Source organism: Atractosteus spatula, chromosome 21 (genome assembly GCF_055471065.1).
Source record: "Atractosteus spatula isolate fAtrSpa1 chromosome 21, fAtrSpa1.hap1, whole genome shotgun sequence".
NCBI classification, from domain to species: domain Eukaryota; kingdom Metazoa; phylum Chordata; class Actinopteri; order Semionotiformes; family Lepisosteidae; genus Atractosteus; species Atractosteus spatula.
Genome location: NC_142726.1, coordinates 4,841,658 through 4,868,914, shown reverse-complemented (window position 1 = coordinate 4,868,914; position 27,257 = coordinate 4,841,658). Strand labels below are relative to the sequence as shown.

General features: G+C 40.8%; 1 protein-coding gene across 2 annotated transcripts; it reads right to left on the bottom strand.

Moving 5' to 3' along the window:
- Positions 1–2,372: 2,372 nt before the first annotated feature.
- On the bottom strand, positions 2,373–26,845 carry kiaa0513 (KIAA0513 ortholog). 2 transcript variants are annotated; one of them, XM_088939025.1, is made up of 12 exons: positions 26,235–26,845; positions 23,208–23,307; positions 22,004–22,077; positions 18,328–18,398; positions 16,973–17,180; positions 15,576–15,616; positions 14,645–14,720; positions 13,485–13,562; positions 11,167–11,196; positions 9,178–9,258; positions 8,920–9,014; positions 2,379–7,446 (listed from the first exon to the last, which is right to left on the bottom strand). In XM_088939025.1, the coding sequence occupies exons 1-12, from the start codon at positions 26,762–26,764 to the stop codon at positions 7,397–7,399; spliced, it is 1,434 nt and encodes a 477-aa protein (XP_088795151.1). In that variant the 5' UTR covers positions 26,765–26,845; the 3' UTR covers positions 2,379–7,396. The 2 variants fall into 2 exon arrangements, with proteins under 2 accessions (XP_088795150.1, XP_088795151.1); XM_088939024.1 differs by lacking the exon at positions 11,167–11,196 and having other exon boundaries at positions 2,373–7,446.
- Positions 26,846–27,257: the final 412 nt, after the last annotated feature.

Here is a 27,257-nt window from a genome sequence, read left to right as displayed (position 1 = left end):
ACTTTAGGATCAGTTTAGAGAAACAGAAAACCTGTTGCATTCCTGAGCAACATCTCGATCTGCACCAATGGTGTTCTTGTATTAAAGGAGACTCCATCCCAGTTTCACTGCCTTAACATTCTACCACTCTCTTAGCATGGAGACACAAAGCATAGGTCTTGATTAATTCACATGTTACAGTTCTTTGAACAAAGAAGAGGGTATTCAGACCATAGTTGGTATGGTAAAGTCTTAACATGCTACAGCAGTAATGGATACAAGCAGAGCGCACGATATTGCATACTTTGGTATTTATCAAAACCCTCCTGAAAATCATTGTAAATGATTATTTTTCTAATTAAAAGCAGCAGCCGCTGAAGTAAGCACACATTTAGATTGAAAGATGGTTTTTGGATAGAAATCAGAGAGTACAGACAAGGCATGGTGTAGATTACCACAGAGATCTCTAATGACCACTGCTTTTACTCACTGTGTACCTAGAACCTAGATTCTGGTATAGTTAACTAGTCAAGTTCATAGAGGATACAACCTATTATAAGAAATTATAGCATTAGAAATTCAAAATGACCTCCAAGTACATTTTAGCAGTTTTAACCCAAATGAAACACCAAACACTGAGTACATGGTGTTTTTATGAAATTAAGATTATTTGAGCGCAGCACTTAGCTGCTAGTACCAAATCAACAAATCTATATGCTTACTGGTTAAAATACAAATGGTATTATACACTGTTCGTAGCCTGTTGAGCTGGTCAAATAAAACCTGAGAGTTCTCAATGTGCTTCAGAAATGCATTTGCACTTCTAAGATTTAAAGTTACAATCGATCGCATTCCACCTAATTTTAAAACTAGTTCTAAGTAAGGCATTATACTCATCAAACTGGTAATTACTGTTCTAGAGCTCACACAGCAGTTCTTGGAAAAGAAGAAAGGCTCAAGTCTAAAAGAGTCCACAATGTCAGGCAGTTACCGGATGGCATACTGACCAACTTTAATTACATAGCCCTCAAAACATATTTATATTTTCTTAGAGTGCTGATTCAAATGCCACAATAAGTGATTGTCATTGTGCAATGTTGCTCCGTCCTGGAACAACCACAGTTTTCTTGCACACACATGCTCCACAAAAGTTTGTTCCCTCATGTGGACACACTACTCATTTTTATACGAGCTTTAAATTCATATTAGCCTGGCTATGCAGATTTAGGAGACGAAAATGGAGGCAGAAATTCAGAGTACAGAACTGTGTGCACACCAATGTCATGTGCTCAGAAATGGAAGCTGGAAGGACAGTGTCTCTCCAGGATCAAAAGCAAGCTGGGTTTCCAAGGGGGTGTTAAAACATGTCTCGAGGGTCAAACGGAAATAACCACGCACTGAGGTAGAGACACAAACGCTAACATGCAGGCAAAGCAAACGATCCTGCAGCAAGAAGGTTAGCTGTCGAAACAGTACAAATTTACATGTGACACCAGAACATGTGCATCCTGTGGATTCCACACAAGGTAATTTGTGTCTTTTGGCCCTGACTAATGCAAACCATCATTTGCAATCAGGGAAACCTTGAAAAATTCACTCACTGATTTCTTCCCTTAGAGCAGATGCCAGTTCAAGATTAGAATGCTCCCAGAAGCATTTCACTGTGACAACAGGTTCTCCACACCAGCCGAGTTTGAAATAGCAAGACAAGGAGTCTGAATATTCTTGCAATAAATCTGCTAAGCCTAATTTAAATACGGGCAGACTGGCCAGTATCCTCTTTGGAAACCATAATACTTTAAAACTCCTACATAAGGGCTAAGACTAAAGTACATTTGAGTTATTATTTGTAAGTTAGGTTAAATGCAAGTGTGGCGAGACTGAATACTAAAAATGAAACAGGTCAATTTTTGGCAACCTAGATCTCAGTCTGAATGAACAGTGCACTCAGGATTGACCACATCCTTCTCGGCAACTAAACTTAAACTACCATGTGCCATTCGTTCTTTTCTTGATTGCTGGCTAGCTTTTTCAGGATCCTGTATAATCATCTCCTGCTCTCAAAGCGCCTCTGGCAGCAAAAGAAGAGGGAATTCATAGCCAAAAAGTAGCATTTTAGTTCTTGACACCTTGATTGTACAAACACACCAAATGATCGAGTCAGTCTTGAAGGTGTGGAGATGGCCTAACCAGTCATTCTCAAAGCGCTGTGAACATTTCCGGATACACTGGTCTTCAAAAGGTGAAGGCGTCCTGGTGTCTAATTGAACTAATCACTTGTTCCAGGAGTACCTGTAAGGACTTGGTAGAAGTAATTCTTGCACTGATATATTTTCTAAAACATTGTTTGCAGGCGCAAGAGACCACAACCCAGAAAGGAAGACAAACGATACTTAAACGTTAAAAAATATCTTTATTTGAAACATTGTCCATGGGCTTTTCACAAACTGGGTCGGCAGTTTAGACACAAAAATACATCTTTTTCCTCCTTTAGAATCACTTTAACTCAACCATGCAGCATACGTAATTACACTACTATGAAATATTTTACATTTGCAACAATACCGTATTAACACACTCCACGTTTTTCACAGTTTTATTGCCTGTAACTAAGTCTCTATGGAGGTTTTCTACTGCACCCACTGATTTTCATGGGCTGCCACAAGACTCCAAGTACAAAAACCAATATCCACATACTGGACACACATTTTAAAAGAAAAAAATATATAAATGAAATACTTTACTTTCATCATATCACCCAACATTACCTGATGTGAATAGGTATAGCACATGTGCGAGTTAACATAAATGCTTATTTAAATACAACAAAACATGACCTGAATATACTCTAAAATAAAGTGCCACGTTCACAAATATAATACTTCATCTACAAAATTCAACCATCTGCCAGTACATGGAGAATGTTAACACATAGGAAAGGCAGTTACAGACATATATACAATTTTACCACTTAAATACATGTTTGAAAGATCAAACATGTCTCTCTGAAGGGAAATGAAATGTGCTTTTCATGTGTAGAAATCTGTAGTTTCTAATGATAAAATAACAACAGTATTTGAATTAGAATAAATTTTTAAAATAGCCTTTTTGGGAGTTACTTGACATTCATTATTTAGGAGTTACTTGAGTTCATTATCTATGCTTTTTCCTCCCAAGCATGAACCTTAGGTCCTGCCAGAGTATCAGATGAGCTGATCAGACCTTTTCCACAAGCTGAACTAATCCTTCACCTACCTGTATGGTGGACCAGAGAAATGCTGTGGTACTGTACCAAGCACCTAGGTGTACCAAGCCGACACTCAACATTCGACAAAGAAGGCTTCGTTTTGAGGGACACAAGCGAGTCTCAGAAAAATGATGTAATGTACTAATAACACAAGCTAAAACAGGAGCAACCATTACGAATTATGTATGAATTATGTAATTATGCCTGCGGACAGATCAAGAATTCTTAAACACACATTTTGTAATGGAACACTATCGCCCCTCTTATGAACTCTGGTGCAAATAGATAAACGTAACTGATCTCATTCTGGAGCCTTTTATATTACCATAGTCCTGGAGGACACTAAATAGCACTAAATCCTTCCCCAAACAGAGGGCCTGCATCTTGGCCTAGTACTGTTAGAAGGGCCATGTGTGCAATTTAGAGACAGCGACACAATCCCATCTGGGACACCAGCTCCACACGCCACACAAGCTAACTCCTGGTCTGATTCTCCACGCAGCATACAGCACAGCCCATCTGAAAAGCATTTAAATCTCTTAGGATTTCTCTTAAGAGATTTCTTAAGAGAAATGAAGAAATCTATTAATACCTTAAATATTAAAATAAGATCCTTTTATACCCACTTATCAAATTCAGGAGGTGACTGAGCAAGAGAGGAAAAAGTTGATTAGATCAGTGTTTTTAAGCAGAACCAAGTCCATTAATTACACAGCCAAAATATGCATCTAATACAGAGAAGTTTAGAGATTTCTTATTAGATCCATTCTGGTGTAAAAAAAAGCTGTCGATAATGTATCTGAAAAGGGATGAATAGTTTATATGCATTTATATAGTGTAATATTTTAAAAATAAAAATGCCACTAGAACACAAGACACAAATGTAGTCTCCCACTTACGGACATAATGGGGCAGGCCTGTATAAAGTCTGACAAAAAATGAAATACAGGTAACTTGGCTACAGAAACTATATTTAATATTTCTTTTCTTTAGTAGAAAAAAATATGTTGGTCATGACTTGCCCTAGAAATTAGGACTGTAAAGACCAATCTTACTATTGCAGAAAGCCATTTTTAAATGTCTCTCACAATAATTCCTTAGAGGCTACAGAGCATGATCTATTAATTCCAACCTTTGACTCAGTTCACATCCTAATGCAGACTGAATATTTAAGAAAGGAAACATACAAAACAGTTTTTTTTCTTCATCTTAAAATCTCACTTGGCATCAACTCATTTTTTAGATATAAAAACCTTTCACTTAGAATCTGAGGGCACGTCAATGAATGGACATTAAAACCCAGTTCAATAATAAAGGAGTTACACTGCTAAACCGAAACATGCAGATTAAAGAGAAACAAAACAGCTGCATCCCCCACTCCTTAATACCGGCTGAGGCTGAGGTGATTTTCTCAAATCTAGCTTTGGAAATATCACATACTCAAAGTATGAAGAGAGCTGCTAAAAAGAACAATGAGAACCTACAGAAAATTCCCCACAAGAGGAAAAAGTCCAAAGCCAACTGTTTGAGGGGGGAAATGAAAATGACAGTGCACCATTGCCACCTGGTGGCTGTGACTGCACACTCAGATTCTTCTGTAGCTCAAAGGACTTTCTTGTTTTTGTCATTTGAACATTTCTTTTAAAGCCTCTCTAGCAGTTCCTCACATATGATAAAAGGTGCAGATCCCGTGATAAATGGAAATCCTGTTGCTCCATCACAAATGGAGTGATGTTGCTAGGAGCAATCCATCCGAACAGGACCAGAGAGCACCTCTTAAAATTTTTTACGTCACCACATTCTTTGCTCTGGTAAATCAACCCCTTGTCCATTGCTTGTAGCAGATGATACATCACCGATACATCAAAAAATGGCCTGCGATAAACGTGCCTTTTAGGATGTCTGAGATAAGACACAGTAACTGTCCTGCCCACAGGGTGAACACTTCAGTTTGAGCTATGGTCTTAAACAAAACAAGATGACTCCACAAATCTAGTCAAATTAATGATCAAGTGCCACATTCTCAAAGCAACTAATCAGAAAGGTTTTGTTAAATGTCATAAGTCATTTCAGCATCTCAGACAAAGTCATAACAACGAACAGCTCCTACATGCATTCTTCGTAGTCTACATTACTTCAAAGTTAATGCAATGTGAAACCGACATTGCCATGGGCCTCCTGTCTGTCACAAACCAATACAGAGGAACATCTTGAGCAAACTTTGAGAAGATTATCAAGTATCTGTTTAGGCAGAGATCAATGCAGCATCCCATAAATCTGACCCTGAAGTAACTCTATGGGATATGATTAGAAGTCATATTTTCTATTGACATTTCATTTTTATAATTACATCTACCACTATACTATACCAATACTGTTAGTATTACTGTGGCAGGAATTCTAACCTACCTGCTAATAGAGCATGCTTTAATAAGTATTAACCTTTGACCTACACTGACATACAGAGCATTAGTTGGCAACTCCACTTCTCAAATTCTTCAGCTCTTGAAGCTTTAAACCCTGGTCTTTGTGAACACACATCTCTGCTGGTTTTCCTCTAACTGAGTTGGTCATCACTGGTGCTGACGCCCTTAATTGATCTGATTGTTTAGACTTTTGGTTATCAGTTTCTGTATTCGGACATACAATGTACTTCTAGTTAACTGTTCCACCAACCTTAGCATAAAAAAAACTTTATGCTGCCCCTCCTCAGCTTTTGAAATGCTTGCTTCCATATTGCTGTCAAAACAGTTCTGAACAGGTGACCAATTCACGATGAGCAGCTGGGAATGGTAAGAGATGAGACGTGATCACAGGTGTCTTCCCCTTCTTTACCAGAAGGGTGGGTATGATTACCACACACATCTAAATAAGGGCAATTCTCAAACTCGGAAATCAGTACAGGGCTGATACCAGTTACAATCCCCTTCAACATTTTAAAACCCAAAAGCAATTAGAACCAAACAGCCCGAGACTAAAAATAAATAAAAACATATATGGTTTCTTAGGAGCAGGAGTGGGAATCACTGTTTAAGAGGTATCAATCAAGACTTAATTACTTTTTTATTAATTAATCGCGAGGCATTAAGTCATTAAGAGTCAAGATGGAAAGAACAGTACAATTGCAGGACATACAGTACTGTATAGACTGGAGTTGCAATCCTCAGCTATATGCTACACTGAACAAAATTACTGCCTGCTTCGGGGGTTTTCAGCCTTGCTGCTGGAGAAACCCAATCCACCAGGTTTATATGAGAACTCTCAACCTTCAGTCCCTAGAGATCTGGGACAATTTTACTATGCTCTATTGAACAGTTCATTTGTTAAGTAGATCAAAGATAATTTGGAACAAAATACAGAATACCCTTCAGCTGTAAAAGATTTCCCTTACCTGAAGAAATTACTTGCTTAATTCATCAGCATCTTATAAAGGGTATGTTTCATGTTTTTTTTCCCAAAAAAACAAAAGGAGCACTGAATAAATAAAATTAGGTTTTTGCTACATCCTGGTTTTTCCAAGTTCTAGATTTTGCACTAGATTTGTTTTTCCTGGGATGATGTGGTAACAATGGAGGTATTCTGATTTTAAAGAGCATCACAGAAGCTGAGAATGCATCAGGGCAGAAATGAAGCAAAGGAAAAATGGAAATACAGAAGTTCCCTTTTATAGATCTAAAACAGTCTCTTCATTGGTAGAGTCACTTCCTGCACTATTCACAAGACCCTACATCACAGTTTTGTCTGCTTTATAACTATACGTGTTACTATGAAAATGTCTTCATTAACTCCATTTTGAAAATAGAAAACTAAACAGATTTCACCAGGCAAGACAGAGATGTCAGCTGGTTACTTTATCCTGTACATTTCTGAAACGAAGCCGACATGCTGCTTGGCACCACGTTAGCCTGGGGTGATGACACAGCTTGCTGTACACACTGCACAGGTGACTGGGTAACACACTGCATGCAGGAGGGCAGGCATGCGTGCCGTTTCCATGGCTGCATGTTGGGAGCTAACTTACAACAGTGGGGAAATGGTGCACACAAGCATGGGATCTGTAGGGATTTTTCAGAATGAACACTTTGCAGGATCTATAGCTGCAATATTTGCTAGGCATGCACGACGGACATCGCTAGCCTCCGAATTCCCTTCCACCACAAGTTCAGCATTCTACTCCACTGCCATCTGTTCAATGTGATCGCTGAGCAGCTTGTATTGTTCTGAAAGGGAGAACACACAACATTTCTTAAAAACGGTGAAATCATTGACAGACTGACCGTTTATAGTTTATCCAGACTGAATTCTCACCAAGCGTTTTAAAGACTGTCATTTAGCCTGCCGACGAGGCTGAATTTCATTAATTGTAAGGGTTGCATGTACCATTACGATTCACACAGGAAGGCAGAAGATCAAACACTTGTACTTTAAATGTTATCCCCATCCTTTTCCTACCCCAGAGGCACGCAACTTAAAGGACACGGGATTTGCATAGAGAGTGGGAAGAGCAGTCAGGTGTACCCAGACCCCACATTCACTGAATAAAACGAACGATTCGTGCTTGGAGTTCACAGCCGGATTCTCACCAGCTTCAGAAACCAGACCGACACAAAAAAGCTTTTCAAATTTCACCACAGTTTTTCTGGGACTAAGGCTGGTATTTGAAGAGATCTCATTAATCCTTTGGTTGTAGTTTGTGCTCGTTTTTAAAACTGACAGTTATTTTATTATATTCTACACTCAGCTGGATCACCAATGGTTTAAGACAGGAGTTTAAGACAGTGGCCCCTGTATGCAAAGATAAGGATGCACAGACACCAGGGCCAATTTTTTCAGAAGCCAATTAACCTCACTTAATTATACGGTATGTACAGCATCTGGAATATGGAAGGAATCCGGAGCACCCAGAGGAAACCCATATAAACACGAGGAGAACATACAAACTCCACACAGTTCGCACCCCAGGAATTGAGCCCAGAGCACAAGGCAGCAGTGCTAACCACTGCACCTCATGCTGCCCCCTTCTGTTAATGTTATTTGCAGTACTCAGATGTACTTAACCAGACAACGCACATAACCGAATAAAACATAATGCTTCCATTTACTGTTAAATATAAAATATAAATAAAGGGAAATGAATACATAAAGAATCAAATAGGTGACATAAATATAATTGGTATTCAACAGAATATTGATCTTGAGGAGATATTTCATCATATAAAAGTTATCAAATTAAACTAAAGCTGGGTTTAAGTTTAAGGTGAACAGCCATTTCACTTGGCCCACATTCTCTTATTGAAGCTTTAATATTAAAACTTATTTTGAAAGAATATAAATGGAAATTATGGGGAAGTGCTTTTAAAAATGAGAAAAGGTTTCATTACACAAAGAGTTGCAAGCATACTGAACAAGCTACACATTCATGTTATTAAAGTCGATACCCTGGTTCTTTCTAGAAATGTCTGCGAGAGTTCCTTAGACCAAGCCAAATGGGCTGATGGCCTGCTCTCATTTGTGAACTTATGGCTACACAACTAAAACACTACTGAATTCACTACACTAACTTTTTAACCTTTTAACGTCATCATGTGTTAAAGAGTCATTATTATTAGCTTTGTGAATTATGGCAGTTTAATGTGGCTTTGAACCCTTTTTTTGTTGATTCAGATAGAGCAAATGAACCATGCTGTATCTACCTTCATTCAGATTGCCAATAACAGCCTGTTTCTTCAGAAAGTCATTGCACAGCTTCTTGCTCAGTCCAAAGGCCAGCATGTTATGGGTAAACGTTCTATAAGCAAACAAAGAGATGTATTAGGATTCAAGCCTTCTTTAGACGCCATGTGAAACATCCAGTAAATAGGCATCAGTAAAAGAACTGGAGAAATCTAGCAAATTGGCAAGTGGTGGTCTCCAGCAATTCCTTACCTAGAAACGGAAATAAATGGACTCACCCCAGTTGCCCAAATGTGATATTTTCATTAAACCGCAGACTGTCATTTTTCTCCTCCTGGGTCATGTGACACCACTTCTCCCTGAAAGTTTTTTTTTAAAAGAACAGGTTACAGGTTTTACCATGTTACAACACTTCCTTACAGAAACCCCTTCTCTTGTACTATAATGATTTCATACTTTCTCACGAATAAACGACATTGCCCAGCAGGTATTTCTGGGGGTTAGCATGCCATAAAGGTAGCATGATCAAACAGCATGAATCAAACACCATTCAATTCAATTACAGACCCAAGACCTAAGGCACCATTTCTTCTTTCTTGATTTAAAAAAATGTTTTATAAATCCTGTTGAACTTTAAACCCAAAATCATATTTCACTAAACCTACACAAAGCCACATATCCAAAAATTAGATGCCCTTGTACACTCTACTGACATCCAATGGGATTTAAATACCACTAATCCTGCAGTTTTAAACCCAGTTGCAAGCTGGAGTAAAGCATATATTTGAAGTTGCCCCAAAGCATTTCAAAAGTAATGCTAAACCACAACTAAAAATGCAAAAGCAGACCTGGCTAATTCAGACAAGCAGACAAGTCGGGTAAATTTAGACACTCTCAAGGATTAATGGGCAGTGGGTATCTGATCTGACATCAGCAGAGTGACACACAGGCCCACTGACATCTACATACACCTAGTGGAATGCTGAAGCTGTAATTGCCCGTGAAAGAGAACGGGCCTTATATTAGAGTCATTCTGTTCATTACGGCACTTTGTTCCTTTCCTTTTCTGCTCCAAAGTAACAAAGTTCACTTTTCATTCAATTAAACGTTTCATTTGAATTATGATAGATGAGGATACAGATCCACTAAGCAATGCTCTTTCAGGACTTCTTACAGGTGAAGGCTGACAAAGAAAATGAAGCACAATTTCAAAAAGCAAAAAAAAACAGGTCAAAGCTGTGACAAAAAAAGTGCAAGAAGAACACAGACAAAACAAAAACAAAGAAAATACAGTATGTATATGAACGTGGCTTTCAGATGGATACATTTTCTTCAATTAGAGCTGTCATAACCATGGAAGAGCAATTCTGTATTAAGAAGGGTGAGCACACCAGAGAGTAGCAGAAGAGAGGGTTGCATTCCTCTCCTGGTAGGGAAGTGGAAAATGTCTCATTTTCCCGCATACTTGTGTGCATGAGAAAGCACTAAATGGCTTAACCTTGTTAAAACATATTACTTTGAACACTGAGAGACATCCAGATTAAAGAATGTGATTATTAAAGTAACGATGTTGTGCAAGCCTATAGTGACAATAATAATTTTTAAGTGTACCTATGAATGCAAAAAAAAATAATGACATATAAAGAAATCATTTTAAACAGATCTCCAACAAGCAGAATGTCCTTGGAGATCTGAAATGGCAAGCTTGACAGAAAATGAAGTCTCTGAATGCATTAGGTTCATCCTTATCTGTTCTCTTACAGGAAGGCTTCCTACAGGCTCAAGTGGCAGGTTGGCCTTCTCTAGCTTTATCTACAATCCTATGAAAAAAATCATCCCAACAGTGCAAAGAACCAAACTGAAAGTCTTGAATCTATTTTACAACTGATCACATGACCTCATTCTCTCTCCTCCCACATGGTCTGTTTCTAAGACAGTCAATATGACTGCATGGGCAGGCAGAAGCATAAAACCCACAGCTTTGCCACCGGCACTACAAGTGCAAGCGAATGTACTGTTTGAATTTAATTTTTCCTTACAGTCGTGTCAATAAGTAAACACTAGTTCAGTTTTTTTAAGATTGAATTTTATATGGTTATATACCAACAAAACAAGGAAAAGGATTCTGAGAACTATTAGCAAAGCGAAAAGCAAGACACTACTACAATGTGCGGAGAGTTCTAGAAACCTATCCCTTTAGGCTGTGATTTTCTTTAACTCCTATTATATCAGCAACTGAGAGAGCGAACAGAATGAGACAGACACACCTCTCTTCTTTATCCTCCCCAGCAGTTCTCCTGCAGAGGCAGCAGGGCACAGGGAAACAAAGGGTTAAAGATGCATGCAAAGTGTGATGCAGAAACTAGAAGAAGAAGAAGCTGATGACAAACAGAGCATGTAAGAACAGCATTGTCACACTGTATATTAGGTGAGCGTCCCCTATTACCAGCACATAGAGGGTGCAGAAACCAAGAGATTCGAGCCTGAGGTGTCCAGTTAGTCAAGCCAAGCTTTATTGTATGCATACAAGGAACAATACAATGAGAATTATTGTTGTAGTTCAAAGAGGATATGGCCCTCCACAGTTTATATACACTTTTCTCTACCCCCCCCCCCACCCTCTCCTGTCTTTGAGGTACCTTCTCAAGAAACTCAAGGACTCGGAGAACAATTAAAACATTCCTTCCTTATCAGGGAGTTTGGTACAGAGAGGGAGAAGCATCTTTGCCACAGCAAGCGTGAAGGTTAGAGTTTAGCAAGTAAATTCAGCAGTTGTGCACAGCTCCTACCACTATATGGGTACAGAGTAACATACAGATTCTGCTAGCAGACTCCATCAAGGGTAAGCTGTATGAGTAGTGCACTGGCACTGTGCAACAAAGCACAGGATAGTAAAACAAATATCTTGCGTTTTACATTTCTTTTATAGAGAGGAAATGGTGGCTTCTGAAATGTGTAACACATACTACTTTGCTGCCATGTACAACCAATTATATGCTATATTAGGTCAGTATTTCTGTATTTCTTTCCGAATGTGACAACATGCATTTCTATTTCAAGAACGAGATGGACCCCATCTCACTCTAGTCTACCAGTGCTTGATGGAGTGCCCTTGTCTTTGGTACAGGGGTGTAGCCTGACATGACCGTCGTATGTGCAGTTCGCTCCCTGCTGGGATTTGTTTTCAAATGTCCTCCCAGTATTGGGGACTCCCGATCTCCACAAGCATCATCACTGTAATTCTCATCTTACAAACTCCAAGATCTGTTACAGCCCCACGGTGGCATGTGTCCTCTTCCAAAACAAAACGACAGGATCTGTTCTCTCTGTTTTTTTATTTGTTATCTAACGGATATCACACCACATGTGACACGAAGTTACATTGAATACAAAAGCCAAAGCACCTATTTTATTTTTCAAAGTGCTTTTCTGGAAGAGTAACCCTCGATACTGAGAACTTACACTTGGAAGAGGATTAGTTGGAACCAGTGACAGATGACAAACATTTCCTGCCCAGAAACATGACAGGAAATTAAATTTTGGTAGAAAAATAATAGGTATGTTACTCATACAATTCTAGTGACGTGTGACAATGTCACCTATTTAAACAGCTAAGGTCTGTCAAGTTACTCATAGTTTGTTTTTCGGTTACAGACATTCTCATGTGCCAGAAACACAGATATTATTTAATGTCTTAGCAAATATTACTGAACTAAATTCTGATTAACATCTGTGAGTCAGTCACACAGAGGCCTGCCTGATTTTAGGAGTCATTAAATTAGTAAACCCATGTTAATTAAAAAAGCTTTTTATGGCAAGTGCCCCTAACCTTGAACACAGAAGTATCAGTGATGTTTTATGAGGAGACATTCCATTACTTCTGTAATTTTGTAGCAGTTTAGAACGGTAATAGTTGATAAAGACATTAAAAAACAAACATTAATTTCCCTCTTTAATTGTTATGCTATATGACATAACCCAAAGCAACCAGAATGCTGTCAGATGCTTTATACCTATTCTGCATTAATATTAGCCTCCCTACATCTCCCACTTGGAATATCTTTGTCTACTGTAATATGTCTGAAGGCTTCTAGATACTTCAGTACTGGATTATTCAGTCCAGCTCCTGAAAGCCCCTGTCTAGTAAAATGTAAAATGTAAAAATTAAATAAATAATTTCCTATTTGCCCTGAACACCTTAATAGCAATCAGTTGCAGGTGATACAGTAAATGAAACAGTTTAGAAATCCTTAATGCAAATCTAGGCCAGAGGACTTCAATCAAGCACATTATTTGTTAAAGTAATTAATAATTAATGAGCGATCTCAGTCTTTAGAAAGAGATGATATAGGGGGGACTGCAAGACAGGATTGGGGCTCTCCAGGGCTGGGGGTGGAGACCAACAGGTGATTTTCACCAACTCCAATGACCACAAACCTCATTCACCTACCTGGTGCATAAAATGCACCTTAACAGTACTACTGCATTTCCTCATTCCATGGGACAGGAGGAGGGGGACCAGCGATGGACCAGCTCTTGTCCCTTTTTGCCAGTGCTCTCCCTGATGGTCTGATATGCCACTTACCTTGTGGTGGGTGATCTCTTCCTCCTCTCGCAGTGCACTGCGTCGAAAAACGCCGCATTCCAGAACCGCAGGGTATGCCTGAGACCAACAGCACAGAAAGGCTTTCCTTACTTGCACACATACAATGAATAAAACCACATTCACATGGCCTCATAGCATGCAAAATGTCTTGGTTTAACAGAAATGCCACAATCCAATTCAAACACAAGGGTGCAGCAAAAACCCATATAAAACCAAAAATTCAATTAGTTTACAAATGAGCTTGGTTGCTATAGCAAATTGATGCTAGCTGTTCCCTGAAAGAATCTAGGGTTATTTTCTGGGCAGCTTGTTCCAGACTCCTTCAGCTCTTCTTGTAAAGAAGTGCTTCCTGTTCTCAGTTTTAAATGCCTTTCCCTTCAATCTTCAGTCGTGTCTTCTGGTTTGTTTTCTCCTCTCAGTCCCAAAAGTAGGACAGGTCTACAGTACACATATCCAACAAAAAGGTAAAAGAGTGTTCAGAGATGAGGTGTTTATAAAGTTAGATGGCATATTCAAGTACCTGTTGAGCAACCCAATATGGAAAATATACAAAATGAAGATCATGAGGACCAGCAGCCCCTCGGACAGTGGCAATACACACTGGAGGATGCTACATTTCATCCAGCAGTCCCATGAACAATAATAGCAGATACCAGACAGTGCAATACTGGGTTAAAGGGACCACTACACGCGTGTACGACCATGATGACTTGCATGTGGAAATGAGAGACGTGCTCTCGTTTTCAGTTGTACCTTACACACTGATTTTCTATGTAGGTGGCATTTCTGTAAATGACTTCATCGCAGTACCATAAGCCCTTACAGTACACAGTAGTTTTAATGGAAAGTGCCCGGCTCGTCAATGGCAGAAAACAGGGTTGAAAATAACCGGGTGCAGGAAAATGTTGTACGACTTGTCTGAATAACCCAAATGACTTTGAAAGCACTGTACTATACGTGGCTGCGCTAATGGTATATAATGCAATTTAAAGACAGACAGTCAGACTATGCATATAAAGGTTGAAATAATTTTCTTGTGCTTGTTCCCGTCTTAATTAAATGCCTTTACACTAATAAGAGCAGAGAAAAAGCAGCATCAGTAAGAACTTTTAGGCCTGAAAGAGCAATGCTGCACCTACCAGATGGGCTGTTGCTTTAAATGGGTGTACAGGTAGATCTTCTCCCCCTTCTTTTCTTCAGGAGACTCAAAGACCACTACGGAGACGAGTCATAAAAACATTACTGTCACTCAAACGATGAAGGACAGCTGAACTGAATAAGTAATAGGACAGTCTTTACGCCAGTTTACAAGCAAGTCATGAATTCATTCTATTTTGACTTAGCCTTTCTTCAGTTCATGTTTCCATGAATATTTCAAAGCTTCTGCTTTTTGAAAAATGCTGCAAGTGTCTAAAAATCAGGTTTGAAAAAGTGCTTGTGGCCGACCTCTCCGAGATGGCTAACACTCTTGGTCTCTCTCTCCAAGGTCTTCCCAGTGTTAGTGGGTTAACTTTCCCGGCAGGCGGCTTCCTTTGTCCTGCTTTAGTGCAGCAGCAGTTTCTCCCATCTCTCAGGGGCTGAACAAGGCGGGGGGCTGAACAATCGTGTTCCTTGGCCAAAACGGGTACTTCATGGTTTTGAAATGTGCCAAAAACCCCATTAGACTTTCTCCCACCTACACAGACAGTCGGCACTAGTCCCGATGAACTGAATACCAAAAACACAACACCGTAAGTAAAAGAAGAAACACTTGTTCCTACTTTTTGACAATTCAATTTTTCTATTCTTTGAAAATTGACCATTAGCGTGTAGGAAGAGCCGTAGCGCAAGCAGTTTATTGCCTCCTCCTGAATTTCCCTCACTGGCTGCATGGCTTTCTGAGGATCTGACCTGCCTGCCGGGTCCATGAGCTCCGACAGCCCATGATGTCTTGGCTTTATTCCGATTTGTTACTGGGATCTTGGCATCTGTCTGTCTCATCGCCTCCAGAGCCTTCCGCTTGGCAGCCCTTGGCCACAAGCTCAGCTGACACTCGAACCCACAAAGACAAAAGACGAAATTCTCACATACCCATCTTTTTCGGCTTCCCATGAGTTTTAGCCTCTGCATCTCTGTGAAAGAAAATGTTAAGAAAAAAAAAGCATGAGTTGGGGGAAAAAAAGAGCAGGCAGCCATGAGTACAGGTTTCTCGAGTTGGAAATGTGTATCTGCCACAGAGACAGATTTTCTTGCTGTCGTCATCCTTTTTTTTGCATTGCCCTTGTCAGCATTCTTCCAACAAGAATTCTTTTTGCCCGGTATAAAACACAAGCATTACAACTGCACAGTCAATGCAAAATGACTTCCATGCATTTGAAATAAAATTGACTTTATTCGGAAAAAAAAACCTTTAAACAAAAATCTCAATATAGTATGTTGCAAGCAAGAATTAATAATCATGCACCTATCAACAATCATTATACCCAAGATAAATAATACCAATTAGAGGCTGCAAAAACATTAAAAGAGATTAATTCCGCATTTGAGAGAGAGAGTAAAATACACAATAATCCAGTGCAGATCTACTATCACAAATCCATTCTTTACTATTGCAAAAATGTTTATTTTTGGATCTCGTGAAAAGTAAGCACCTGGAGGATTTTACATAACGTACACAGAAAAGCACAAAGCATGCCACCCCCCCACTGAGCTTAATAAATTTAACTCCCCACCTCCTACTGGCTGATGAAAAAAAGCTTTTAAAAAAGATGTGCCAGTTACATGCTGAGCGGACGGCAACACAATCAGGGCTGAGGATATATGCTGGCATAATGAGGGGAGAGAAAATCATTATTCATAGTGGAAGCAAGACTGTCCCTCACTCCCCTGGTGTCAGACAATGATGAGAGAACTTCGGGTAGCCCACATGACCGCAGCCAGCAAGTACTTTGATTAGGAATTAAAGTGAAATGCAGAAACTATGTTTTTTTTAAATGTTAATCTGTATAAATTGCAACTCTAGCCGGTCTTGGATAAGGTGCCCAGCAGCTCAGATGAGGGCCCTTTGCTATCAAAGTGAGAAAAGAAGGGACAAAGCCCTGCTAGGCTATAACAGACTCCGACTGTAGCTGTTGGACCATTGTCACAGTGCCCCTAACTAAAACAGCATTATAATACAATGGCAAGTGTGAACTCTTCTGGGAATAATGCCTCTAGCAAGAGAGATCTAATTGTACTTTAGAAATCAGTCAGCTTGCTTATACACTTTTTTTGCTCTTTGGGCTTACAAACCAACTGGACTAAAAACTGCTGCCAGTGTTATACCAAGTCTTTCTATAGAAAGCTCCAGAAGTCAATGCAAAGCACTCCCCTTTGAGATGCACTAGATTTATCCTGGATCTGTGCGGCACCGGCCTGCTAACTCACTTGGGCAGGAACGTCTACGCCGAAGCCGTACGTCAGCACTTCGCGCTGGTTGCCCCACTTACTCATTCTTCTTGGGGACGGGCCCTCGCAGTTTGCTCTCCAGCCCCCCGAAGAAGCCCTTGACATTCTCCGTCTTGGCAGATGTGTTCTTGAGTAACCGCTCGGCGATGTCCTTCTTCCCAGCGAGCCACGTGTTGGCCGACTTCAGGTAGGAGTCTATCCCTGCTGCAGGTTTCTCCAGCAGCTCGGTGGGGGAGAGCTGTACCTTCCCTGGAACAAGGGGAAACGGAGCTGTCAACCGCACACTTCCAGGGTGGAAGAGGGGAACGGACATCGGCTCATCTTCGAGGCTCTAGTGGAAGTGCTTACCTGTGATGTGGACTGTATGAAATAATTCATGGAATATATGTTAACATGTTAACTTAGCAGCACACTGCCTGTATCAGCTACCAAAAGGCCTCAAGTTCTGTTAAAGTGAGATAAGAACTGACTTTGCAAAAACAGCAGTAATTGGTTTTACTCCTAATGAAATTTGGAGCAGACATGTTCGGCTTCAAATGAACCACATGAAGCTGTACTGTATAAATGTGCAGGGAGACCTTAGCTGTCTTGTCTGCCTTGTGGGGCAGGCTTCACACTGCTTTCTGTGTTTATTGAGGCCGTCTCCTGATCTTGCGCTGAAGAACCTCCCACAACAAGGGGGCTTTGTGCAACCCACAGACCATCAATTCAAAAATCCCAAGCCAAAACAAATTTGCTAGCTCTGGATTCAAAAAACTGGATTCATTCAAGATGCATAGGAATCAGGAAACACCTTTCAGAACACATGGATCCTTAAGTAATGGAGTTCATTTCATATAACCGAACATTCTCAGAATTCTTCATTTTTTGTTCACATTACATTGAACCATAACTCAGTGTTCACCATCAGAAATTAAAAGCAACAGAAGCAATGCCATGCTGCATGTTAACAGCTGCTTCAAAATGTACCAATCTGGTAATCAACAACAGAAAAGAAAGATGATTCAACCAATGATTCATATTAGAATGACTGGCATGTATAAAGAAAGTTGTTCAGTGTATTTGGACCCTGTAATATCAAATACCCTGATCTTACAATAAAGCAGAGACACTGCTCATAACAGGGAAAACCTCAAAGCACTCAGCAGCTGTCTCAGGAGTCTGCAGCTTCAGAGGAAATGTCTTTTAGCAAACAGCCTCCACAAGCACAAGAGGACAAATCTCTTGCAACTGACCTGAAAATATTTACCGTCCCCAGACAGTAATTTGAATCTGTCAAAATTTCTATTTTTTTTTAAATCGCTTAACGAAAGGGGGGCAAAGCTATGTTAAACTTGATCAGCTAAAAATTCACTTAGGTTGCAGCTTCCTCCAAACTCAACTCTTGGCGTCTTACCTATGTAGTAGTAAGTGAAGCACATGGTCATGAGATTTTTGGCAGGAGGGTAATCATCCATCTGATAGCACCTGCAACAGAACACATGTTTGAATTCGTGCTTATCACAACCACCCTGAAAAAAAGGGGAGGAGACATTTCTCTCTGCCCTTGATAGGTCTTCAGCTGTCACCGTTAACACCAGCTAACAGTCAACTGACATCCTAACATGTGCCTTAAACTGATTGGCAAGCCTTTGCAGTTATGAGCTACGATAACAAAATGTGTCAAGTGTTTTAACAGTGGCAGGCCCGGGATTGTTTAAAACAACAGGAAATTCTCCAGATCCTGCAAGCCAGAGCAGACAAAGCCATGCATGCAACATTTGATTTCAAATGCAATTAAAGGCATTTTGGGGACAAACAGTAGAAAAGGCTTGAAAAAGAACACTACAAAGAGACCCAATTCAAGTATCCAAAATCCTCAATGAATCCCAGTGACTTTGTGGATCAACAGTGAAACAAACCAGTGGACACAAATGGAAACTAATAGCGCATTTCAAACCAAGGAGGCAACTTTTACCTGGCCATGTTGTTGAGAACAATAACCTGGAATGACCAATCACATGCTTCCAATTAGCTACAAGCAACCACACAAGCAAGATGGGCCACATGGCTCTCTATCATTTGTAATCTTTATGATTATTTACTTATTCTTTTGGAGAGCAGTTTAGTACATCAGACTTACAGCTATTTCTTTTTAATCTGTTTAATTGATTACAAACTGTATTACATAGTTAAAAAAACTTACTTTTATATATTGATTTAATTATTCTAATAGCAAGGCATACTGCACATGCACAAAAAGTCATGTGCCTTAAAGCAGACTCAATCACAATCCAAAAGTCTCCTAGTCATTTACAGGTGGAAACTTGTGTTACAAAAAAATTCTCATTGAGCATCATGATGGTCCTGATCTGCCATTTTATAACTAAGCGAGTTAGAGAATACAGAATTACACATAAGGAGAAGTTCTCAGCTTAGCTGCATTCTCAAGTCCCTAAAAGGGCAAAATTGTGTTTTGTAAAATAGTTTTTACACTGTCAGGGGTTCGGTGCAGTACAGAATCACAGGTGAACTCCTTAAATCCTAGGTTCCTTAGAACCTATAGCGGCCTATTCGAATCAGCTTGCAATTCAACAGAAACACTAACCACTCTACAATAAAAACAGCGCCCTGACAGCTGCTTCCTGACACGGAGTGTGGATTGCAGATATTTTTCCTTACAATTAAAACTGATAGGAGGCTTTCGCAGCCAAACAGATGTCTCCGCATCTTGCATCCTGTTGTTTCAAGTCAAAAACTGCATTCATGAAACAAATGCAAACAGAATAAAATCCTCTCACATTACACAAGTCTTGTGGTGTGTTCAGCTAATGTTTGACTAATAATCATTCCAGCACTACCGCTTTAGAAGAGGAGGTGCTGGAATCAAGTGGTACTATATGCTAATTTCTATTTTAATTACATCCTGTTCCACCGCATTTGAACTGCCGAGATGATGTACAACAAACATGACAGGCAGAAGACGATTTCTATCGATTCCATCTTGATGACATTCAGGGGCTTCTATTTTAAGCAGACCCAGGGACAAAATGCAAGTTAATGCCTGTAATTAATGAACAGCAGGATGAAGTGTGTGAGTCACACTGCTGCTGCTGCAAAAAGCAGACCAGGCAATATACTTCTATTGAACACTGGGCCTAAGTACGAAAGATATCCACCTAACGATGTAGCACAATTATCATCCATTCATGCATTTCTAACCACTCTATCCAATACAGGGTGGTGGGGGAGCAGGAGCATATCCCAGCAAGCAATGGGCACAAGGCAGGATACACCCTGGATGGGACACCAGTCCGTCGTAGAGCACGCTCAAACTCACACCAGGGCCAATTTTCTCAGAAGCTCATTAAACCACCAGTACAACGCGTTTTGGGATTGTGGGAGGAAACTGGAGCACCCAGAGAGAAACTATGTGACCACAGGGAGAACACAGACTCCTAAAAGATAGCACCTCAGGAATTGAACCCAGGGCCACAGTGCTGCGAGGCAGCAATGTTAACTACTAGGTTAGTTTACCTAATTACTGGTGACTAATTAAGCGGATAAGCTACAATGCTGCCCATGCAAAATTATCATGTTCTTTTTCAAGCCAAAATATTTTATGGAATTTTTTAAACACTAATAATTCCTTACACTTACAAAGCGCAGTTCTGGACTTTGTACTCAAAGCGCTTTACAGTTAACAGAGACTTTACCATGACTGGTAAAGGCCAAGGGAACATTTGGCCAGGACACTGGGGTTACACCCCTACTCTTTCAGAGTACACCCCCAGATTTTTAATGATCACAGAGAGACAGGTTTTACATCTCATCCCAAGGACGGCGCCTTTTTTTAATGAAGTGAACTGGTGACAGAGAACCAGCTGGAAAATAAAACGGTACAAGGTAAATGCAGTTTCGTTTTCAATTATACAGAATCTTTCTGCCTGTACCCATACTTTGTTCTGAAAGAGCCAACCTGATTTGAGTGCCCAACCCCCTTCCTCATAGGATGGACAGTTTCAAGAAGCTGACCAAGCTATGTAACAAGTTTTTCTGCGGTGCTGTACAGAGGGAGAATATGCGTCACGTGTTCTTTATTGCCGTTTTGCCGAACCACAGGCTTCGTCCCCCTTTCCTGCACACAGTAACCGACAGGACTATCCCCTGGCAAGCAGCTGTTTCCTAATGACCTCTGCAATAAGCCTTTACAATGTTCCTGCCGTTTAAGAATGTCCATTCGTCGGATTACATATATATTTTATCCTCCCTAATACTTTTCATGCTTTCAGCCCAGGGCCCTCTTAAGTGCAGAGCCAGGACTTATGGTGAGATCTAAATATAGTTTTAGTTCAAGTTGGATGTCTTTAGATCTGTCAAAACAAGTACTTGAGATCAGATTAAAAAAAGATGAGGCAGGTCTTCAATGACAGGAGCGCAGACCCACCATGATCATGGCCTTGACCAGGGAAATGGCGAAATAATGTTCCCCCCCACCGTGACACCTGGGCAACGAGCAGCAGGGGGATGTTGGAAATGCTGCACTGCCACTGTTCTCATGAGAAACGTGGTGTAATCGCAGTACTGGAAAATGGAATCAGATCAAGTCTGTTGGGCAAGATGGAATGTGCACTAGCCTCAATTCCATATCCTTCCAATAACACAGGGGCGTGCTGTGGTTTACCTATCTTCATAGAGAAATCCCATCTGTTCCCTTAGTGCAAATATATTATTCTAATGACTTTTCTTATCTTTGCTCTGCTAATAATCCATGCCTATGTTTATTTTATTTTTTTTTACAAGATGAACATCAAGTGCACCTTACATACACTTCTCAGATTTTCTCAATAAATTACACTTTGAGCCCTGTAGAGCTTTTTAGTTTTTTTGGGTGAAGGCTGACTCAGACCCCTAAAAGAGAACTTGCAGAAACAACCTCATAATTGTTATTTGCTTTGCAGCCTGAGCTTTCTGAAGGGCTGTTAGTTTTCCCTTCGAAACCATTTTCCCAGTTACTGGAATGGGAGTGCGAGTGGCCCAGCTGCATTTTCCTTACAGCTGAAAGAGGGGGGGGGGAAAAGTTTGGAACTTACTCGAAGAGGACGACTGCGAAAGACTGCACGAGCCTGTAGAAGGTTTGCTCCGAGACGCATTTCGAATGGCAGCGCTGCGAAAAGGAAAAAAAAATGTTCTACAGCCCCATCTACATTGTTTATATGCATAAATAACATTCTGCTTAATAATCCACAGTATTCACAAACCAGAGTAAGGCACTAAGGCATTCATTTGCTGAACAGCAAGAACAATACATACAGTACCAGAGTGTAATGATTCATGATGTAAGACTTCTTACCTCTGACTGTCTTTACTTCCCACCTCCTGACCTGTGGAGTACAATACTGCGCAGCATATCAGGAGACTGAATTTCAACAAAAAGCTGACACACTCTGTATGCCGTGTATCCATACCCTAGGGCTCTCTGGCCGAAAGGAAACGCCATTTCAGAAAATGCTCAGTATGCTGAACAACAGGACAGAGCAGAACAGAGGTCTGCCCTTACGGACACGTGGGTTACAGGTCTAGTTCAAGTCTTCTGTAACAGGATGCCTCCGCATTTTCTAAGCGTATGCATCCCCTTGCAAAATTTAATTTTGTTAGCAATAGAGGTCTCTCACACCTGCTCCATTTCCCCAGCTTTGTACAGGAAATGTTATCTGATGTCAGCAGCTGTCCTTATATGTTTTGGCTTCAATTTCTATGTTTCATTAGTTATACCTTAATATTCATTAGTTACTCTAAAAGATACCCTCCAATCTCAATTTCTCTACATTGGCTATCCCCAGGCTCAAATATATTTACTCTGAAGTGAGCTAAAGTACATCCCATCAGCCAGCAATGAAGCAGCTGAAACTGGCATGGCCCATAATGAGACATTGGTACAAGTACCCAACACATTAGCAGAAGCTAGCTCAACAGAGTGACAATATCTGCACACATCACAAAGCGCAGATTGGAGAATGCACAAGCACAGCAGAACGGCAGTGCAGTGCAGATCAAGTTGCCTAATGCAAAAAGCATTATACCGTAGGCACATGGTACTGTTGGAAAAGAGGACAATTCTCCTCTTTGGGGGTGCTTATGGGGGTCCCTTTGCACGTCATCTGTTACAGTAGAAATTTGAAACCAGGGTGTGAAAACAGTGAATCTCCCTGGAAGTTGCAGACTGCAATTTGCAGTATGGTGGCCACATTTCCCTGCTTTTACTACAGCTTAATTTCAAGAGGAACGGACTCTTACCTGAGCGCTGACGTATTTGGAGAACCACTCTCTGCCTTTCCCATTGTCCCCGCTGCACAGCTCCCCAAAGCGTGCCTTCTCTTCCTGTTCAAACTCTTCCCTGGGAAGACAAGGATGCACCTCAAAGCGTCAGGCACTATCCGATTATTTCAGTGAAATGATGATTTGCTTAACTGTTTAAAAAAACCCCACAGAACTTAAAAACGAATTAAACTGAAGATAACAAACTATCCATGCTTAGTTGATGTTAGAATTGTTAGGTTTTTAAAAGCACAAACAATTGTTGCACGTTTTCAAACGCTCAAGAATAATGCAGTCCATCCTAAAACAAAGTTTGTAAATAAAAACAAAAAAGCGATTACAAATACTGAAATTTATGATAAAAGTCACTCAATAGATTACAGCTGGATGCAAGGTCATAAAAAAGCCCAATAAAATGCATATTACATCTGTTACAACTATCAACTGTTGGGATCGGTAGTTGATTACTACAAAGATTTGGGAGAAGCTGTACGAATGCCTCATTTTCATTTTTAATAAATGTAACCCTTAAATAAAAATAATATTACGAGTGTTAAGTAGTGTGCATTATGACCAAGGTACAAAAATGGTAACAAAAGGCAAATTAGTGATTGTGTAAAAGTGTTTCAGATACTGAAGATGATGTACTGTAGCTGCCAAAGCGTCTGTAGCAGCAGATGATGTGGTTTTCAAAAAGTATCCAAATCATCCAAAAAGTAGGTCAGCCACTGCAGTTCCGAGTATGCAAGTAGCCCACACGAGCATTGAGATGCCTTGATGTGCAGGTCCAGTGAGTGAACTCCAGCACCAGGAACATAACTAGTGTCAATGTGGAAGGTGTTTAGATCACAAAACCGCTGGAAGAACCTCTGACAAATTCCTACATAATTGACTCCTCCTTGCTTGCCACACTGTAATGTCACATAGGTATACAACCATATAATGGCCAGTATATACATGCGCTACAGTATGAGATCACTAAGTCCAGCACACAGATCTTCAAGCAGACCTAAATTTTAACGAAGCAACAGAGAACGAAAAATACAATGTTCCTTGCTGCTGCAACTGAAAATACGGTAATAAGAAATATACAGTTTGGTGGAGTTATGCCGAGTCACAGCTGCTTAATAAGAAAACACACAAACACCTCTTGAAAAATGCATATAGCTTCCTTTAAAAACTCCATTACCTGAAGTGACCCCCAGGAGGGCTAGGCCTCTTTTCAATCAAAACCTTCACAGTCTTTAGAAAACCTCCTAAGGAATTGTTTTCCTTCCAGCAACTCATTCGGTCATAACAGTTACACTGACACCCTCACAAGTCCAGCTCATTAAGCCCTATCACAACTTGAGTCCCAAATGCAACCTGACACACATTTGTTCAGCATACTTCCATATCACAGATTTTTCCTTTAAGGAAGCCAACTGACCTTTTGCTGAATTGGGTATTATCTCTGAATCCTTCACAAATGTCAGAATTCATTACTGGGAAGCCCTTCACAGGAGACAGCATTTCCCCCCCAAACATGCTATGCACACAGCTCTTCTCCACAGAGCCCTGAGAGGAGGTGGCCCAGTGCAGAGGCTCATGGGTAATGCCAGTCCAGGTCTTAAGGGTTTCCTATGGCTATTTCCAGATTTCCAGATCACTGGTAATTCATAACTACATATTACACCGAGAACAATAACTGGTGAACTTACTAACTACAGTGCATTACTGTCAATACAGACATGCAGAGAGCACCAGCAGATTGAACCACTAATGACAACTAAAGTTCTGAAACCCCTCTGAAGACAACTTCACTCTTGGAGAGCCACAGCTTGCAGGTTCCATGGGGAACCCAAACACGAGATACAGAAACAGTAAGTGCACCTCTAATGAATTAGATCTACAACGGGTTTCATTAAGTCGTCAACAAAGCGGGCCAAGCGAAAGACCGAATGCGTCAATCTGGAGCCAGGCGAGAGGATCATTGTCCAAGTCTCTTCCTAATGTTCTTCCTTTTGCAAAACTGTGGTCATCTGGCACTACTCATATTTTCACTCAATCATGAAGGAGACGTGTACATAGATGGTGAGGTATAAGTTTAAGTGCTAAAGGTGCTTACAAGATGTGAACATGCTCTGTATGACAACATTGAGGCCAAAGAGAACATACAAATACAAATTAAGACAGATTCTGAAGAGAAACTGAAAAAGCCTTCTCCAGAATAACAATAGATGGCCAATGAAAGGAATATAATGCTGAAAACCAAACCAAGTAAGACAGCAGTCAAAGCACTGAATTTGCAGTATGTAAACCAGGCACTATCACATATATATATAACATTTAGCATGAAGGATATATTTACAAGGCAATTCACAGAATCCATAAAGGAAAAATGGAGGGCTTGGATACATACAAAAGGGCACAAGATGAAAACCAAGTGGTGCAACTATTTATGTCCCCAGTAGAGTGTTAGATTTCTCATTTGCAAAAAGTCTTACAAAGCCATGCCGAAGTGTCGGTACCATGAAATGCAAGAGAGTTTTTGCTTGAGGTTTTAAAACTCTTTCAGAGTTTGAGCTCTTTCAGATTAAACTTCAGCAAGATGAACTTCAAGTCACTCTCACCTCAGTATCAGAACACTTTTTTTTTTAATTCACCAAACACATTACTAGACCATGCTGGCTTTAACCCAATAAGCTTAGGAAATTCAGTCGTAACTCATAGGGACTGGAGTCAACAAGGTGCTTCAGAAAACCAACAACATTGACATAAGCATGAAATAATGATGCTGCTCACAGCATCTTCATGTAGAAGCATAAATTAGCAGAATGATGAATGCTGAGGCTCTAGCCCTATCATCTATCCAGTCTAGACATCCATATAATTCACTAACTCGAGAAATGAGCAAACGGCACAAACTGTGGTGAAGGAGAGCTGAAGGGATCTGGACAACATCTGGAAATGGACCAACGTTGGCAAACGAGGTCAATGGAAATATTTCACGGAAATGATTCTTACCGCCCGTGAAATATTTTCTCCACGTAGGCTTTCATGAACTCGCGGCGCTCGGCCGACTCGGCGTCCTCCGACTCGGCGCTCTGACTGGAGGAGAAGGACTCGTTGGAGGAGGAGCGGCGGGAGGCGCTCCAGTCCTCATGTGAGGGGGAGTCGGTGGCCTCGTTCTCGCTGTCGGCCGACTCGGTGGCCTCGCTCTCGTCGCCCGACGGGTCCTCGCCGTCTTGGCTCTGGCTCGGAACCCCGCAGCCGGCGCTGGGTTCTGCCCAACAGGCCTCCGAGTCCAACCGGCCGTCTGAGGCCAGGGCCGTGTGCTCTGTCACCTCGGCAACGGAGGCCCCCACCTGATCGGGCCCCGAGCTGTTCGAACCCAAAGCCGGCATTTCGTCAGGGACTGCTGCTTCCCCACCCAAGAAGTCCAAGCCAAAATAATGGGCGCTATGGCTAACTGGTGCGGCGGGTGGCGACTCCACAGAGCAAGGTTCCGCGTCGAAGTCTATCAGGGTGCCTACGGCAACATCTTTGCCTTCCATGATGGCAATGGATATGAAATAAAATGAGCAGCAGGGATAAAATTGTTCAGCGGTTTTGAGCACAAAGGAAACAGCAGGTTGTCACTGGATCATGTTGCCACAGTGTTTTATCTTCGGGTGCCTTTCCCACAGCTGTCTCATCATGGGCGTGGTCCCTGAAAAAGGGCAGATAAAAACAGTGAGCTTGACAGAGGCCACGGTATTAAGAACTTAACACTCGAGATTAAAGAAGCAGCAATGGGCAGAATGCAACCCGGGTGAGGCTGGTACAGTATATATTGCCATTAATGAAGTAATTTGAAATTTCCCCGCAATAGCCATTTCCAGAAATGTGGTGCACTGCCTGTACTGGATTGCACAATTCAATAATAAGACATTGTAGAATCTTAAATGTAACAGATCACCCAACTTTTCTAAAAAACAGAACTCAGATCGCTCTTACACATAGAAAAAATGACAAAAGATCTGGCTCTAGAAGGCCACAGCATTTGCT

Coding starts and splice junctions, on each gene's coding strand:
- kiaa0513 (XM_088939025.1), bottom strand. CDS start 26,764: ATGGAAGGCAAAGATGTTGCCGTAGGCACCCTGATAGACTTCGACGCG. Junction 14,721..15,575: donor TGGGAAGCCGAAAAAGATGG/GTATGTGAGAAT, acceptor TCGTCTCCGTAG/TGGTCTTTGAGTCTCCTGAA. Junction 11,197..13,484: donor AAGAGATCACCCACCACAAG/GTAAGTGGCATA, acceptor CTGCCTCTGCAG/GAGAACTGCTGGGGAGGATA.